The sequence below is a fragment of the Macaca mulatta genome, chromosome 14, assembly GCF_049350105.2.
Source record: "Macaca mulatta isolate MMU2019108-1 chromosome 14, T2T-MMU8v2.0, whole genome shotgun sequence".
Lineage (NCBI taxonomy): Eukaryota > Metazoa > Chordata > Mammalia > Primates > Cercopithecidae > Macaca > Macaca mulatta.
In genome coordinates this window covers 126,866,416-126,880,942 of record NC_133419.1, presented here as the reverse complement: position 1 = coordinate 126,880,942, position 14,527 = coordinate 126,866,416, and the positions used below count along the sequence as shown (strand labels likewise).

The 14,527-nt window shown below is 57.0% G+C and overlaps 1 protein-coding gene across 2 annotated transcripts in view; it reads left to right on the top strand.

Moving 5' to 3' along the window:
* Positions 1 to 14,527, top strand: part of KIRREL3 (kirre like nephrin family adhesion molecule 3) — a 572,492-nt gene that overhangs the window by 516,739 nt on the left and 41,226 nt on the right. For both annotated transcript variants that reach the window (XM_015116085.3, XM_015116084.3), the window contains exon 5: positions 5,513 to 5,670. In XM_015116085.3, the coding sequence (XP_014971571.3) occupies positions 5,513 to 5,670 (158 nt within the window). The remainder of the gene's footprint in view (positions 1 to 5,512; positions 5,671 to 14,527) is intronic.

Here is a 14,527-nt window from a genome sequence, read left to right as displayed (position 1 = left end):
GCTTCCCCTTCTCCAGGAGAGGCATGAGCACCAACCCTGATGCCACAGCAAGCAGCAGAGTTCCTACACTGCTATCCCAGCTGGCCTCAGAAGGGTCCCCGCTTTGCCCTCCTCCCTCCCACTACTCACCCAGCCCGCTCCCAACTCTACCCAATGCACACACACATGCATGTGCATACATATATACACATATATACACACACACTTACATACACAGGTATACACGCGTACACACATACATACACATGTATACACAAGTAGATACACATGTACATATATGTACACATATACACACATGCATATATACATACATATACACATACACACACATAGACACATACACACATTCACGCATATACATGCACACACACATATACACATACAACGTGTACACACATATATACACATACACACATATACACACGTGCACACATATATACACACACACATACACACACACACAAGATTAAAAACGCTGACCTCAGAAGCCAAAGCCCATGATAACCACACCCCCAGCCCCATCCCCACTCCCCTTCTGAGGGTCTTTTATTTAACAAATAATATTCAACACATATTTCTTTAGCGCCTGCTATGTGATACATCAATATCACAATGACCAAGATAGATAAGGTCTTTGCTGTCCTTTCTAGAATGGTGACAGATAATAAATGAACCCAGTGATCCAGACAGTGCAGGGGTGGGTAGTGGAGAGTCAGTGAGGGGCTCTTGAAGCTGCACCTTCATTGACAGGAAGAGCCAGCAGAGTGAGGAACAGAAAAAAGCATTCGACAGAGAGGACCAGGGCAAGACCGGCCCTGAAGGAGCCAGGTTTGCTGAGCAGCAGAGAGCCAGTGGGGCCAGGGCCTGCTGAGTAAGGAGTGGCCGGAACAGACTGAGGCCCCAGGGGCAGCAAGGGCTGTGGGTGCCAGTGCTTGCAGGCAATGCCTACTCTCCTTCAGCAGGAAGCCCCTGGAGGGTTTTGTGTTCGTGATGGGCCACTCTGCCAGCTCTGTGGGGAACTCACTGCTCATTGAGTTAAATGAGAACCAGTCTTGCTTTCCAAAGGGCTGGGCATCTGTGAGGTTCTCCTCCATGCAGTATCGGGGCAGGAAGGTGGCCCTGTTGGTCCCCCAGCCCTCCAGCTGGTCGGTGGATCAGCCATGCTCAGAGGCCGGCCATCCAGGCTGATGGAGCATCGAGGAGTTCCTGGAAGCCCAGCCAGGTCCCATTGGGTGACCAAGTGGACACTGGAGGGAATTCCCTCAGTGCTGTCCTTGTCCTGGCACCAAGAGAGTTTTTCCAGCCTGCTCAGACGAGGCTGGCCAGCCTGACAAACTGTCTCTAAAAAACAGGGAGTATAGAGGTTAGAGAGAACCTTAGTGCGTGAAACAGATGAAAACTTTACCTCTCCAGTTGGAGCCAGGATGTGCATCCCAAGCCCACCCTCACCCTTCTTTGCTCTCATCATTGGTAACTTTGGGTCAGCCTCTTGCGCTCTCTGGCCTCAGTTTCCCTCTCCCCATGCCACCTCTCCACCAGAAACCCCACTGTCTTTGGCAGCAGAACTTGGGGAAAGCTCTTGGGGGCTCCCTCCCACACACAGGGAAAGGGACAGGTGCCCCTACTGCCCACCCACACAAGGCAAAGTCTTCGGAGCTGGGCAGGGAAGGGCAGAGCAGGGAGGGAGACCGAAGCTGCCTGCTACAGAATGGCCAACGGAAGAGTAAACTGTAAAGAGCTCAGCATCCCATGATGATGTGTTTCTTTCATAATCAATGCCCCAGGAGCCAGCTGGGTGCAGGAGTGTCACTCAGCCACCCCTAGCTAAGGCCACGCTGTGGCCTCTCAGGCCGGCTTCCAGCTCTGGGGACCCACTCCGCCTGGTACCCACTCTGTCCTCCCCAGGCCTCAGTGCCCCAACAGTTAATGCCATTTTTTCCCTGACTGACAACAAGCACAACACCAAAACAGTCAACTATTTTTATCTCTGGATTAATCACGAAAAGGCTAACGCTTCCACCTTCCTTGTGATTAAAAATTAGAAGCCCAAACTCTATAGTGGTTGAGGATAATAACCAATCCTGCAAGGGGGTGATGAATAATGCATCTCCGGGCGGGGGCTGCTCCGAAACTTCCTCCCCTGCCCACTGCCCGGCCCAGCCTGGCCGAGTCTGAATGGGGAGGTAATGAGGAGCCCCCTTCCACGCCAGACACAGCTGCCAAGAGCGACTGCTGATTTCTCTTCAGCCTGCCGGCCCCCAAACATCCCCCCTCCTCACCGACCCCCACCCCACCCCAGCCCCCACCCCCCATCTGGTGTGCAGTGAGGCGAAGACCAATCAATAATGCATGGCTACATGAATACCCAGCGTGATAACCACTTATTTGGGAAGATGTAATCAGGCCCCATTCTGAGGGTGGCTGTGTGTGCGTGGCTGTGTGTGTGCCTGAGCACTCCCACAACACACCCCACTCCCTCCTCCCCCGTCCGTGCTCCCTCTAATCCAATATTCCAGTAACACAACACTCCAGCCACAAGCAGGAAGGGCCTGTCCTCTGGGTCTTGGATTCTCAGGAAGGCCTTGGTGGCTGCACTGTGCTCGGAGCAAGCAGTGGCTCCTGTACCTCAGGCCAGAGCCCAGAAAGCTGTTTCTGCCATGGGACCCCCTGGGGAGCTCTCCAAAGTCCTGATGCCTGGGGTCCCCTCCAGAGACTGGACTTGGCTGCTCAGGGTGCCGCCTGCCAGTGAGGTTTGAAAACCTCTGCAGAGGAGTATGCAGTCAAGACTTCAAACCCCTGCTCAAGGCCCAGCGAATGTCAGTGCTGGAGAGCAGTCAGCTCCCAGATCCTCCTTGCTCTCACGTTTGCACCTGAAGCCACCCTGAGAGAAGGGGCTTCCTGCTCCACCCTCTGCTCTCAGGCACTTTCCACAGTCACTGGCAAGGCTGAGGCCCCAAGTATCCAGGCTGTCCCCAGGGCTCCACGTGGCTCTTTTTCCAGGCCCTCAGCTAGCTCATGGAGCCTGAGCTCCTCCATCCTGGTCAGGGAGGCTACTTCGCAGAAAGAAGGTTGAAGGCTGGTCACCTCTGAGCCCGGCTCTTCCCACTGGAAGGCCCCTACCCACCGCGTGGAGATGCAATTCCCCTCCTCCGCAAGCGGTTGCACCCACCCCTGCTTGGTGGAAAGCCCTAATCCGCCTCCCTTTTGCCCTGTGGCCAGGCCCACCCCAAGGAGGTCCGTGGGCACTAATGGAAGGGTGCGGGGCGGGCGGCTGGGGGGTCGTCTTCTCCATCCACCCCATTCCCGCCTGCTTCCTCCGGGCCTCCAGAAGGCCTGGCTCGAGAGCCCAGGGCCAGGCAGGGTTGCATGAGGCAGACTCTGTTCCTGAGCCAGGATCTCGGTGGAGTCCAGGGCTCGCTGCCCCTGGGATCAGCTTCTTGGAAGCCGGGGGAGGTTGTTGATTCCTCAGGAAATGGCACTGCTGTGCTGTTAGTGTCGGAGCAGGCCTCCAAGGCTGGGCAGGGAGGGCAAGGCAGCTGGTCTGAAGGTTTGCTTCTTGGCTTCTTACTGGGCCCCCATGGGGGCTTCCTGTCCCTCCTGGAGCTTTCGGAGAAGCCGGAGTGGACCAGGAGAGGTGCTGATGGGGCGATGCCCTGGGAAGGGAAGGGAAGCTCCCATGCAGGCCGAGTCTGGAAGGCTGAGCCAGCGGAGTCAGGACGGCCTGGAGCTGTGACTGTCCGGCTCTGAACTTCTCCAGCCCAGAGTCCCGAGCACATAGAAGGGCGGGCTTTCTCTGGCCACCAGGCACAGAGGACCCTTTGTGCTAGGTCCCCAGACCCCTGTTATCCAACTACCCCTTCTTTGTTTGCTGTGTACACAGACGGCTCACGTCTTGATGTGTCCGGAAGCCCTGGGCCTCTCTCAGCCTCCAGAGCTTGTGGGTCCAGCTCCTCCCGGGGGAAGGGAAACAGGGATTCCTCAGAGAACAGTCGCCTCATCTCCTGTCCCTTCTGTGGCCTGTCCAGGGAGCAGCAGAGGCCTGAGACCCTCAACATGTCCCCAAGCATAAGCATGGGAAGAGGCTGTGCCCTAAGGCAAGGCACTTCACACCTCCAGGCCCTCCTCCGAGCCATGACCATCCGCCGTCCTTCGGCCCATAGTCCTCATGGGAATCAAAGGGGTGACTCCATTGGGGCCAGCAAATGTCAGTGGAGCTTCCCCCAGGCACAGGGCTCTGTGCTGGGCACTGCGGAGACCGTGCTCTGACGTGGATGCCCCCTGCTCCTGGCACTCGGGATCCCTTGACGGGAGCCACCCGTCTCTGACCCTGCTACAAAATGCAGTGGGAAGGCCGGGACAGGAAAGAATCAGGCCGCCTCTGGGGATGAAGGAGCTGGAGCCACTCCGGAGGAGTCAGGAGCTCAGGAGATGCCAGCACTTGCGTAGCCCTCCGAAGCGCTGGCTCCACCCTGAAGGGCTGCCCTGTACCCTGCCCCCTGCCAGGGAAGGGGCCGGCCTGGTGCTCCCAGGTTCCCTGGGCCTGGCCTCCAGCCCTGGCTCTGCCACCATGTGACCTTGAGCCAGTCGCTAATCCTGCTGGAACTCGGCTTCCGGATCTGTGTCCTTGGGGTGATAATGTGGACCTCACCAGACTATTGCGAGGAGTAACACAGACAGCAGGTGTGACAGTGCTTCATTTAAAGAAAAAAGAAGAGCCGGGCGCCACGGCTCACGCCTGTAATCCCAGCACCTTGGGAGGCTGAGGCGGGCCGATTACCTGAGGTCAGGACGTTGAGACCAGCCTGGCCAGCATGGTGAAACCCCGTCTCTACTAAAAATACAAAATGTAGCCAGGTGTTGGCCGGGCATGGTGGCTCAGGCCTGTAATCCCAGCACTTTGGGAGGCAAGGCAAGCAGATCACCTGAGATCAGGAGTTTAAGACCAGCCTGACCAATATGTTGAAACCCCATCTCTACTTCAAATACAAAAAAAATTACTCAGGCGTGCTGCCACGTGCCTGTCGTCCCAGCTACTTGGGAGGCTGAGTCAGGAGAATCGCTTGAACCTGGGTTGAACCTGGGAGGCAGAGGTTGCAGTGAGCTGAGATCATGCCACTGCACTCCAGCCTGAGTGACAGAGAGAGACTTCGTCTCAAAAAAATAAAAAGAAAAAAGAAGTTAAAAAGAAAGAAGCCACAGACATCGCCTGGGCCACAGAGCTCTGCTACCAGGCCTGGTAGTGCAGGCTGAGGCTGCTGGCCCTGTCCCCTCTCGGCTGGGCCTGAGCAGGGATGCGATGACTGGCGGGAATAGACTCCACTGTAAGCACGCAGTGCACATGTCAGGGATCACTGCGGGTGCTGCTCTCATCGTTACGATACAAGCAGATGATGCATTTTATCAACGTATGATAATTATTATTTGTCATCATCTCCACAAAATCCTCCCAGCCCGCCTGCCGTCCTACCTGAGGGAGCAGCCTCAGCCTGACCTTCTGCTTCTCTCCCCGCAGTGCCGCCTGATGACCCCGTCATCCTGGGGGGCCCTGTGATCAGCCTGCGTGCGGGGGACCCTCTCAACCTCACATGCCACGCAGACAATGCCAAGCCTGCAGCCTCCATCATCTGGTTGCGAAAGGGAGAGGTCATCAATGGGGCCACCTACTCCAAGGTGAGGCCTGGAGGGGAGGGGGTGGGTGTGGGTGGGCTTCAAGAGGAGTGTGCGGGGAGGGGGCTAGGGGGACAGGAAGTTGATGGGGAGGAGGCTAGGTAAGGAGGGGGCTAAAAGGAGTGGAGCCTGGATGAGGAGGGGACTAGGAGGGGTGGAGGTTAAGTAGAGAGGGAGCTAGGTGGGGAGGGGGGTAACAGGGGAGGGGCTGGGGGATTAGGTAGAAGGGGAATGGTGGGGGGCTGGTGGGGAAGAGGCTGGAGGTTAGGTAGAGAAGGGGATGGTGAGGGCTGGGGGAGGGGCTGGGGGTTAAGTAGAGGGGGGTGGTGGGGGGCTGGTTGGGAGGGTCTGCGGGGTTAGGTAGAGAGGAGGATGGTGGGGGCTGGGGGGAGGGACTGGGGGGTTAAGTAGAGGGGGGTGGTGGGGGGCTGGTTGGGAGGGTCTGCGGGGTTAGGTAGAGAGGAGGATGGTGGAGGCTCGTTGGGAGGGGCTGGGAGGTTAGGTAGAGAGGGGTCGGGGGGGCTGGTTGGGAGGGTCTGCGGGGTTAGGTAGAGAGGAGGATGGTGGCGGCTGGTTGGGAGGGTCTGCGGGGTTAGGTAGAGAGGAGGATGGTGGGGGCTGGTTGGGAGGGGCTGCAGGGTTAGGTAGAGAGGAGGATGGTGGGGGACTGGTTGGGAGGAGCTGGGGGGGTTAGGTAGAGAGGAACATGGTGGGGGCTGGTTGGGAGGGGCTGGGAGTTAGGTAGAGAGGAGGATGGTGGGGGCTGGTTGGGAGGGGCTGGGGGGTTAGGTAGAGAGGAGGATGGTGGGGGCTGGTTGGGAAGGGCTGGGGGGTTGGGTAGAGAGGAGGATGGTGGGGCCTGGTTGGGAGGGGCTGGGAGGTTAGGTAGAGAGGGGTCGGGGGGGCTGGTTGGGAGGGTCTGCGGGGTTAGGTAGAGAGAAGGATGGTGGGGGCTGGTTGGGAGGGGCTGCAGGGTTAGGTAGAGAGGAGGATGGTGGGGGACTGGTTGGGAGGGGCTGCAGGGTTAGGTAGAGAGGAGGATGGTGGGGGACTGGTTGGGAGGAGCTGGTGGGGTTAGGTAGAGAGGAACATGGTGGGGGCTGGTTGGGAGGGGCTGGGGGGTTAGGTAGAGAGGAGGATGGTGGGGGCTGGTTGGGAAGTGCTGGGGGGTTGGGTAGAGAGGAGGATGGTGGGGCCTGGTTGGGAGGGGCTGGAGGGGTTAGGTAGAGAGGGAGATGGTAGGGGCTGGGAAGAGGGACTGAGGGGTTAGGTAGAGACGGGGATAGTGGGGTCTGAATGGGGAGGGAACCAGCTCCCCTGTGTCTCTGCAGCTGTCCCTCTGTCCTGTCCCTTTTGGTTTCTCTCACTCTTTGTCTCCCTGTATCTTTCTTTGCGCTCTCACTCTGTGTCACTTTTTCTCGCTCATGCTGTGGTTCTCCTACTCATTTGTGTGTGTGTCCATCCCTTTATCTGACTTGTGCGTGTGCTCTCTCTCTCTCTCTCTCTCTCTATGTCCTAGGGTAACTGCTGGGGAAGACCCTAACAATAGACCATGGTCAGATGAGGAGACTCAGGCACAGTAGTGGCCAGGGTCTAGGGGTGCAGATAAGACGCAGGATGCAATCACAGTCTGAATCTTTGTGGCTTCCAAAATTCCTATGTCGAGATCCTAACCCCCAGGTATTAGGAGGTGGGGACTTTACTAGATGATTAGGTCATGGGGGTGGAGCCTCATAAATGGGATCAGTGCAGAGGCCTGAGGGAGACCCCTTGTCCCTTCCACATTGTGAGGACACAGTGAGAAGAGGGCATCTGTGAACCAGGTGTCTGTCCCTCAATAGAAAACAAATCTGCCTTGATCTTGGACTTCCCGGCCTGCAGAACAGTGAGACATACATTTCTGTGGTTTCTCAGCCATCCAGTTTATGGTGTCTTGTTATAGCAGCCCAACTGGGCTACGACAGATGCCCAGTTAAATTTGAGTTTGAGAAAAATAATAACCTTTTAATATAAATATCTTCCAAATACTGCATGGGACATACAAGCCATACTTATACTAAAGAAAATAGTCATTATATATCTGAAATTCACATTTAACTGAGTATCCTGTATTTTATTTGCCAAACCTGGCCACTTTCCAGGGCTGCCAGGTGAAGCTGTTTAGGCTCCACCATCTCCAAGGTGCCTGGCTCAGGGGCCAGGGAGGGCTGAAATCCAGCCCATAATCCCTTGCCCAACAGCCCTGGCCCTGCTGTGTCTACCAACAGGGGTGCTTGCCTCTAATTCACACACGATACCAAGGGCTGGAAGCACCCTGAACTGGCCCCCGTATTAATTGTGTCTTTAAAATGTTGTGTATTTTATGATGCTTTGACATCTGGGGCCTTGCAGACCCAGGAAAGGACCAGGGTAAGCTAATTCCTAGAGACAGCAAGCATGCTTTGTATCAAAGCAGACCAACCAATCCAGAGCCCAGGCCCCCACAGCCTTTTTCATCAGGCTCTATAGTCCAGGATGTTATGCCCCTACCCTAAATCTCCCCAGGGCCACATATCAGACCACCCCTACAGCTCAGGGCCCAGAGAAATTATTCAAGCTATCCGATCCTAAGCCTGCTGAGCCACTAACCCTGCCTCACCAATCCTTCCTAAGAAAGCAAGCCACAGCAGGGGCTCTGCCCATACTCTCCCCACACCTCCCACCCCGGCCCCCACTGACCCTGGGGCCTCCCCTTCCTCTGGGAAACAGGAGTAGCAAACTGTCTTTTCTTTCTTTTTTTTTTGTTTTGTTTTGAGACAGAGTTTCACTCTTGTTGCCCAGGCTGGAGTGCAGTGGCGTGATCTCGGCTCACCGCAACATCCGCCTCCTGGGTTCAAGCGATTCTCCTGCCTCAGCCTCCGGAGTAGCTGGGGTTACAGGCACGTGCCATCATGCCCAGCTAACTTTTTTTCTTTTTTTGTATTTTTAGAAGAGACAGGGTTACTCCATGTTGGTTAGGCTGGTCTCCCAACCTCAGGTGATCCGCCTGCCTCTGCCTCCCAAAGTGCTGGGATTACAGGAGTGAGCCACCGTGCCCAGCCGCAAACTGTCTTTTCAACAGCAGTTGTCTCCTGATCTGTTGGTCTCCCTCTACCTGAATAAAGACAAAATTTCAGATACCTTTTTAAACAGCCCCCACCAAACTCCACTGAACAAAACTGCATAGAGTCCCAGATGGGGTTAATGTACTGCAGAGACTTTAAGATGAACGAGGCCTTACAGGATAGCTGGGCCAACCTCTTTTGTCTGCAGCTAGAAAATTGAGGCCTAGTGGGGAAGTGGCTGTCCTTCTCAGTGGTGGAGTGGGCAATGCCAGGCCTGGAACCACAATCTCCTGACGCCCCGGCCTCTGCCCTTGCCCATGCTCCTCCCAGGGCAAGCCGACCCCAAGCTCTGCAACTGGGGGCCCAGCCTCCAGAACGCCTTCTCGCCCCAGCTCTGAGGTTTTCCTTAGACTCAGAGACTGGGGAGGTACACGGCCTGGTCCCCGCGACCCACCGGTCCTCTCAGCAGTCCTGGAAAGATAACCAGCACCTTGGCCATCCGAGGAGGATGTGAGACAGGCCCGTCCCTGCTCTGAGGGTGTGTCCTTCCTGTCCCAAACTGACCACCTGCCAAGAAGTCACTCCAGGGCTGCTGATCAAGCACCCAGCACCTGGTTCCAGAACCCAGGGCAAACTCCTGCCCTCAGACACAAGTCCAGGGATGAGGTGGCCGCCTCTTGGAAGACAAACCCCTCCCTTCTGTCCTGGGCTGGAGCCACCGTGTCGTGTTATATAATACAAGAATAAGACACAGAGAGGGTTGTCCAGAGGAGAATGAAAAGGAAGGACAGGGGCTTTCCTTCCAGTCTGAGCACCTGTCCCATCCCTCCCTGAAGATAGGCCAGCCTGGCCCCTGGCAGGGTCAATGTCCTGCAGAGGACACACGCCATCAGGTGGAGAGAGAGGTCAGGGTCACTCTGCTGGACCTGTCCCGGGATCACCTTGAGCTCAGCATGTCGTCCTTGTCTACATCATGAAGGCCCCTCGGAGAGCCTGGTGCCGTGCTTCTGCACAGCAGGGCGGGGGACCCCGTCCATGCTCCTGGGCCTGTGACGTCAACAGCAGCGCCGGGCAGCCCCAGGCCTGGGTTCCAGGTTCCACTGCATAACTTCAGACAGCCCCCTCCCTTGGCCTCTGTTTCCTCATCTGCAAAATGAAGGTATTGGATCAGACACTCCGGAAGGGAAACACATTCCTCGGGGGACAGTCACCTCAGATGGTCTCCTGCCCCTCTTTGGCTTGTCCAGGGAGCAGCAGAGGCCTGAGACCCTCAATGTGTCCCTAGACATGAGCATGGGAAGAGGCCCTGTGTCCCGAGGCAAGGCACTTCATTTCTCTGGGCCTCTCCTCCAAACCATGGTCATCCACCATCCTATGCACCTGTCCACCCTATGCCCAGTGGTTCTCACGGAGACCAAAGGGGTGACCAGCAGAGCCAGCACACGTCAGTTGGGTTTCCCCGGGCACAGGGCTCTGTGCTGGGCATGGAGAAGCTACAAGCCTGTGACGTGGAGTACACCCAGCAGGGTGCACAGTCCGGGGCTCCTATGGATCAGGCTCTAGGGGCTGTCCAAGCCAACCCCTCTGCTTCCCCTCCCAGGGGCCCAGCCTACCTCCTCATCCCCCAGGGCTGCAAGGAGCCCTGCCATAGGCCAGCAGCACTCCTGACTTCCCCAGAGAGGTTACGTATGAGGAGGGGCCGGAGCATCAGCCGCAGAGAGAGAGAGAAGCTGGGAGCACACACAAAATCAAGCAGCCTCCAAGAACCCCAGAAAAGACCCCACAGGGCAGCCCTGGCTGCTGTCGGGTCTGACGCCCTCAGTGGCTGTCCACATGGTGGATGATTAGGGCTCAGGAGCCGGCAGCCTGAGTTCGGATCCAGGCTCTGCCACTTTCCAGCTGTGTGACCTAACCTTGCCGTGCCTCCCTGTCCTTGCCATACAGTGGGAAGGACAGCAGCACCCGCTTCAAGGGGTGCTTGTGAGGACTGAATGAGAAACACGCCTGGCACAGAGCGAGCTTGCAACAAGCATGGCTGTTGGGATTGTCACTCCCTCACTGGATCCACACAGCTGCAAGGTCCACCCTGCTGTGGACCTTGTGTTTCCCGTATGCAGACATCAGTGTCATAGTTAGGATGGCCACATGGTTCTGAAGGCCCGGCTCAAACCTAGGATCCATAACATAACATGGTGAGTCACCCTCTGCCTCAGTTTCCCCAGCTACAAAATGCAATGGTAATGATCACAGATGTCTATCAGGGTTACAGAGTGACTTACAAGAAATTATGTATCGGAAGTACCCTGTGAAGGGCAGGAGTAAGGGCTGGATAAATGTGAGCTACTATTATTGGCTCCTGTCCTACAGGGGGAACCCCAGTCCCCCGCCCCAGGGGTCATACAGCTATTTCATAAAATACCAGGCCTGTTCTCAAAGTTTCTGGGTTGCTCACCGACCATCCTCTCTGTGACTCCACCATGGGACCAGTAGGGGAGGGATGAGCCTCATCCCTGGAGGGCACCTGGCCCCTTCGCCAGGAGGAAGGGCAGCAGAGGAAGCACTCAGCCCCTCCTCCAGCACAGACTGGCCATGCTTCTCCTTAACAGGCCACTGTCACAGCCCCCAGCGTGCCGGGTGAGCCACACTGCCGGATGGGGCCTTGGGCAGTACCCACTGTAGGCTCCCGGGGGTGTCAGCAGCAGAGGCACGGAGCAGGGAAAGGCCCCTCCAAGCTTCTTCCTGGAGACTCAACCCTGAGCCATCTGGGGACAGTGGGTTCCTCCCCTGTTCCTCGTACTTCTGAGGGCCCAGCACCAGAGTGGAGGCCACATTCTTTCTTCTGGAAAGCCCACAAGTCCACACAGCCGGGGAGGAAGGATGGGTTACGGAACAGTGAGAGGACAGGCTGAGCCCGGAGAGAACCCTTCCTAAGAGCAGCTTCCTGCCAGGCAAGAGGGTTGCGTGGTCTTACCACGCACAGTCGTGTCCGTGTCTACTTGGAGCCCCTTGCCCTGCCCTCTACCCCTACCACCAGGACCACTGGCCTCGCCTTTTACCACCTTTGCTAAGAGGAGCTCTGGACACCCCACTCAGGAAAGGGATAAGTGTCCACATGCACAGGCCCTCCCCCTCCACTGGGCACCCCTTCCCTGATCACTCATCCCATCATCCTCCACCTATCTGCCCAGCTTAGGGGCCAAGAGTCTACTGGGTGTGGCCGAGGCTCATCCTGGCCTTCTCTGTGAAGGGCACCCCTCTGGCCTCTGGCCTCAAGGCTGGATGCAGGGACTGCGGCAAATAGCACTGTGCATCTTGCACCTGGCCCACACACCCTTATTCAATCCAGGTGGCAACCAGCCCACATGGAACCCCAAGCAGCTATCAAAAGGGGAAGCAGAGTGATGATTTTTTTTTAAAGGGGACCCAGCAGGTGGGGAAGGTGAGTAGGGGGGAGAAGCGAGGCGGCCTTGTTGCCAGGCGATCAGGCCTGCTCTCGGCCTTTCCAGACTGTTTGCATATCAGTGAGCATCCCACACTGAGCACCAGTGCTTGGGTCCCCACTCCCTGCCTGCCCTCCAGCCCGCCCATCTCTGAGGGCTCGGCCTGGCTCTCCACTGACCAGCGGAGGCCCTGGGGGCTTTGGAAAGAGCAGAGTGGCCAGCCACTGCCACCCAAGCAGGAAAACCACGGGGTGGGGTACCCTGTGTACCACCACTCCTGGGAAGACCAGCCTCCCAGGCCAGCGCTGGGAAACTAGAGAGGTGAATGCCAAATCCCTGCCCTTAGGGAGGGGCAGTGAGGGTGTGTGCACAGCCCTGAGGCAACATCTGAGCAAGCAGCGTCCAGAGAGAACCTGGGGCCCTGCACAGTCACAGCCGTCAGTGGACAGAGGCCCATGAACACCCACAGACAAAAACAGGTACACACACATACCCATGGGGGTGTGTGCCCCAGCACGCTCATTCCTGGACACACACCGTCTATACGCCTGGCCCTGGTCCCTATCTGCACACACAGGGGCTGGGTCCTCGGGGACCCTCAGGAGCCACCATGGCAGTCACATGGTGACTGGGTGACCCGGGGACTGGCAGCACATTAGTGCTCACCACACTGGAGGGAGGCCTTGGAGGCGGTGGCCCCCAAAGCGAGTGGTCCACCATGAATAATTCACTTCCTTCCGGAGCTCACCTGCAACCCATGAAACTGCCTGAAGCAGGAGGTGGGGGGCTCAGTGCCCATGGCGTGTCCCCAGAGCCAAGCTCGGTGAAGGGAAGCAGAGAAGGGAGGGGCAGAGCAGAGCTGCGGCTAGAACCTGTGGATGATAGAATGTTCACCTGGACAGTACCTTCAAGACTGCAAAGTCCAGAGGCTCCATTTGTGTATGAGAAAAGTGATGACTAGGGGAGATTCATTTCTGAAAAGGAATGAAACAAAGAAACAAGAAACGAGAGGTGAGATCAGAAAGGAATGAGGGGAAGAGAAACCAGAGGGTGCAGACCCCCTGCACCCTCAGCATCCCGCCCTGCCCTTCAGATGCAGGGCTCCCTCCAGCCTTCCCCCTTGGCCCCCTGGCTCTGTCCCACCTTCCTCCCCTCAGTCATACTGTAGCAGAGCTGGCAGACCCAGCCTTCCTCCCTGGGATGCCTGCCACATGGGGTCTGGGGTCCCCGGCAAGCTGGGGGCCCAGGAGGTGCTGGGGCCTTCCACGGGGACAGAGAGGGTGCTGGTGCTGGGGCATGCGCCTTCGCCTCACCCTCCTTTTGTTTAATGAACACATCTCCCTTTTTCTCTAATTAGGTGGAACAAACACTTGAACCAGAATTTTTATTTCCCAGAAAAGCACACGCCCGTACCCAGTAAATATGTCATTAATCATCATTCCGCGGCGGAGGAGCACACTGGGTGCAGGGAGGAGGGAGAGCAGTCAGAGGGCCTAATTAGAGCTGGGGCCCCTCACTCCCCTCCCGCTGGCACCCACCTCCCAGAGCCCATCCATTGGAAGCTTTCCTGGCAGAGTCAAGCTTATGTAAATGTCCCTTGTTAGCACAACGGAACAGTAGAGGAGAAGAGAACAATACCGACCCGCTCTTCACCACCTCCCGCCTCTGCTCACCCTACCCAAAGTCTTAGTTTCAGCCAGGAAATTGTTCTTATTATCACTTGGCTATTTATAGACTCGGTGAGGTCTGCTGAGGAGCCCAAGCCAGGGTGGTAAAGCGGTGCCGGCTGCTGCTTCCTCACCGCCCGGGCTTAGGCTTGGGGTTCAACTTCACTCCTCTGCCCGATTTTGCCAGCCCCGGGACAGATCGAAGGCTCTCAACTGCTGTGCCACTGGTCCTGCCCCCGGCTTGCTGCATCTGGCCACATCACTCTCCTCCAGCCCCTCTGCCCAGGGCCGTGGCTGGCACCCTGAGTCCCAGGCCTGCAGCTGTACCGCGTGGCTCTCTAGAATGTCACAGTCTGGCTTTGCCTCCAGCAAGATGTGCTGTTCTAGATAGAGGCTCTGGCCCTGTTCTCCTGAGGCCATGAGGTTTGCCCCACATTGAGAAAAACTGCACTGAATTAAGGACCCAGAAGGTGGGGTTCCAGGCACCTACAGGTTTCTCCCTGTGGCCCTAACTGTTCCCACCTGTCCTGCCAAGAGCACGGTACCCACCCTCCAGCACCCCGGGAGCTGCGGCAGAGGCTGTGGCTCAGGGTTCACCCATTCTTAAGTGCAAATCCTAGCTCCACCCAGCAAGTTTCTCTTTGGCTAATCAAAGATAATGCTGCTCTCT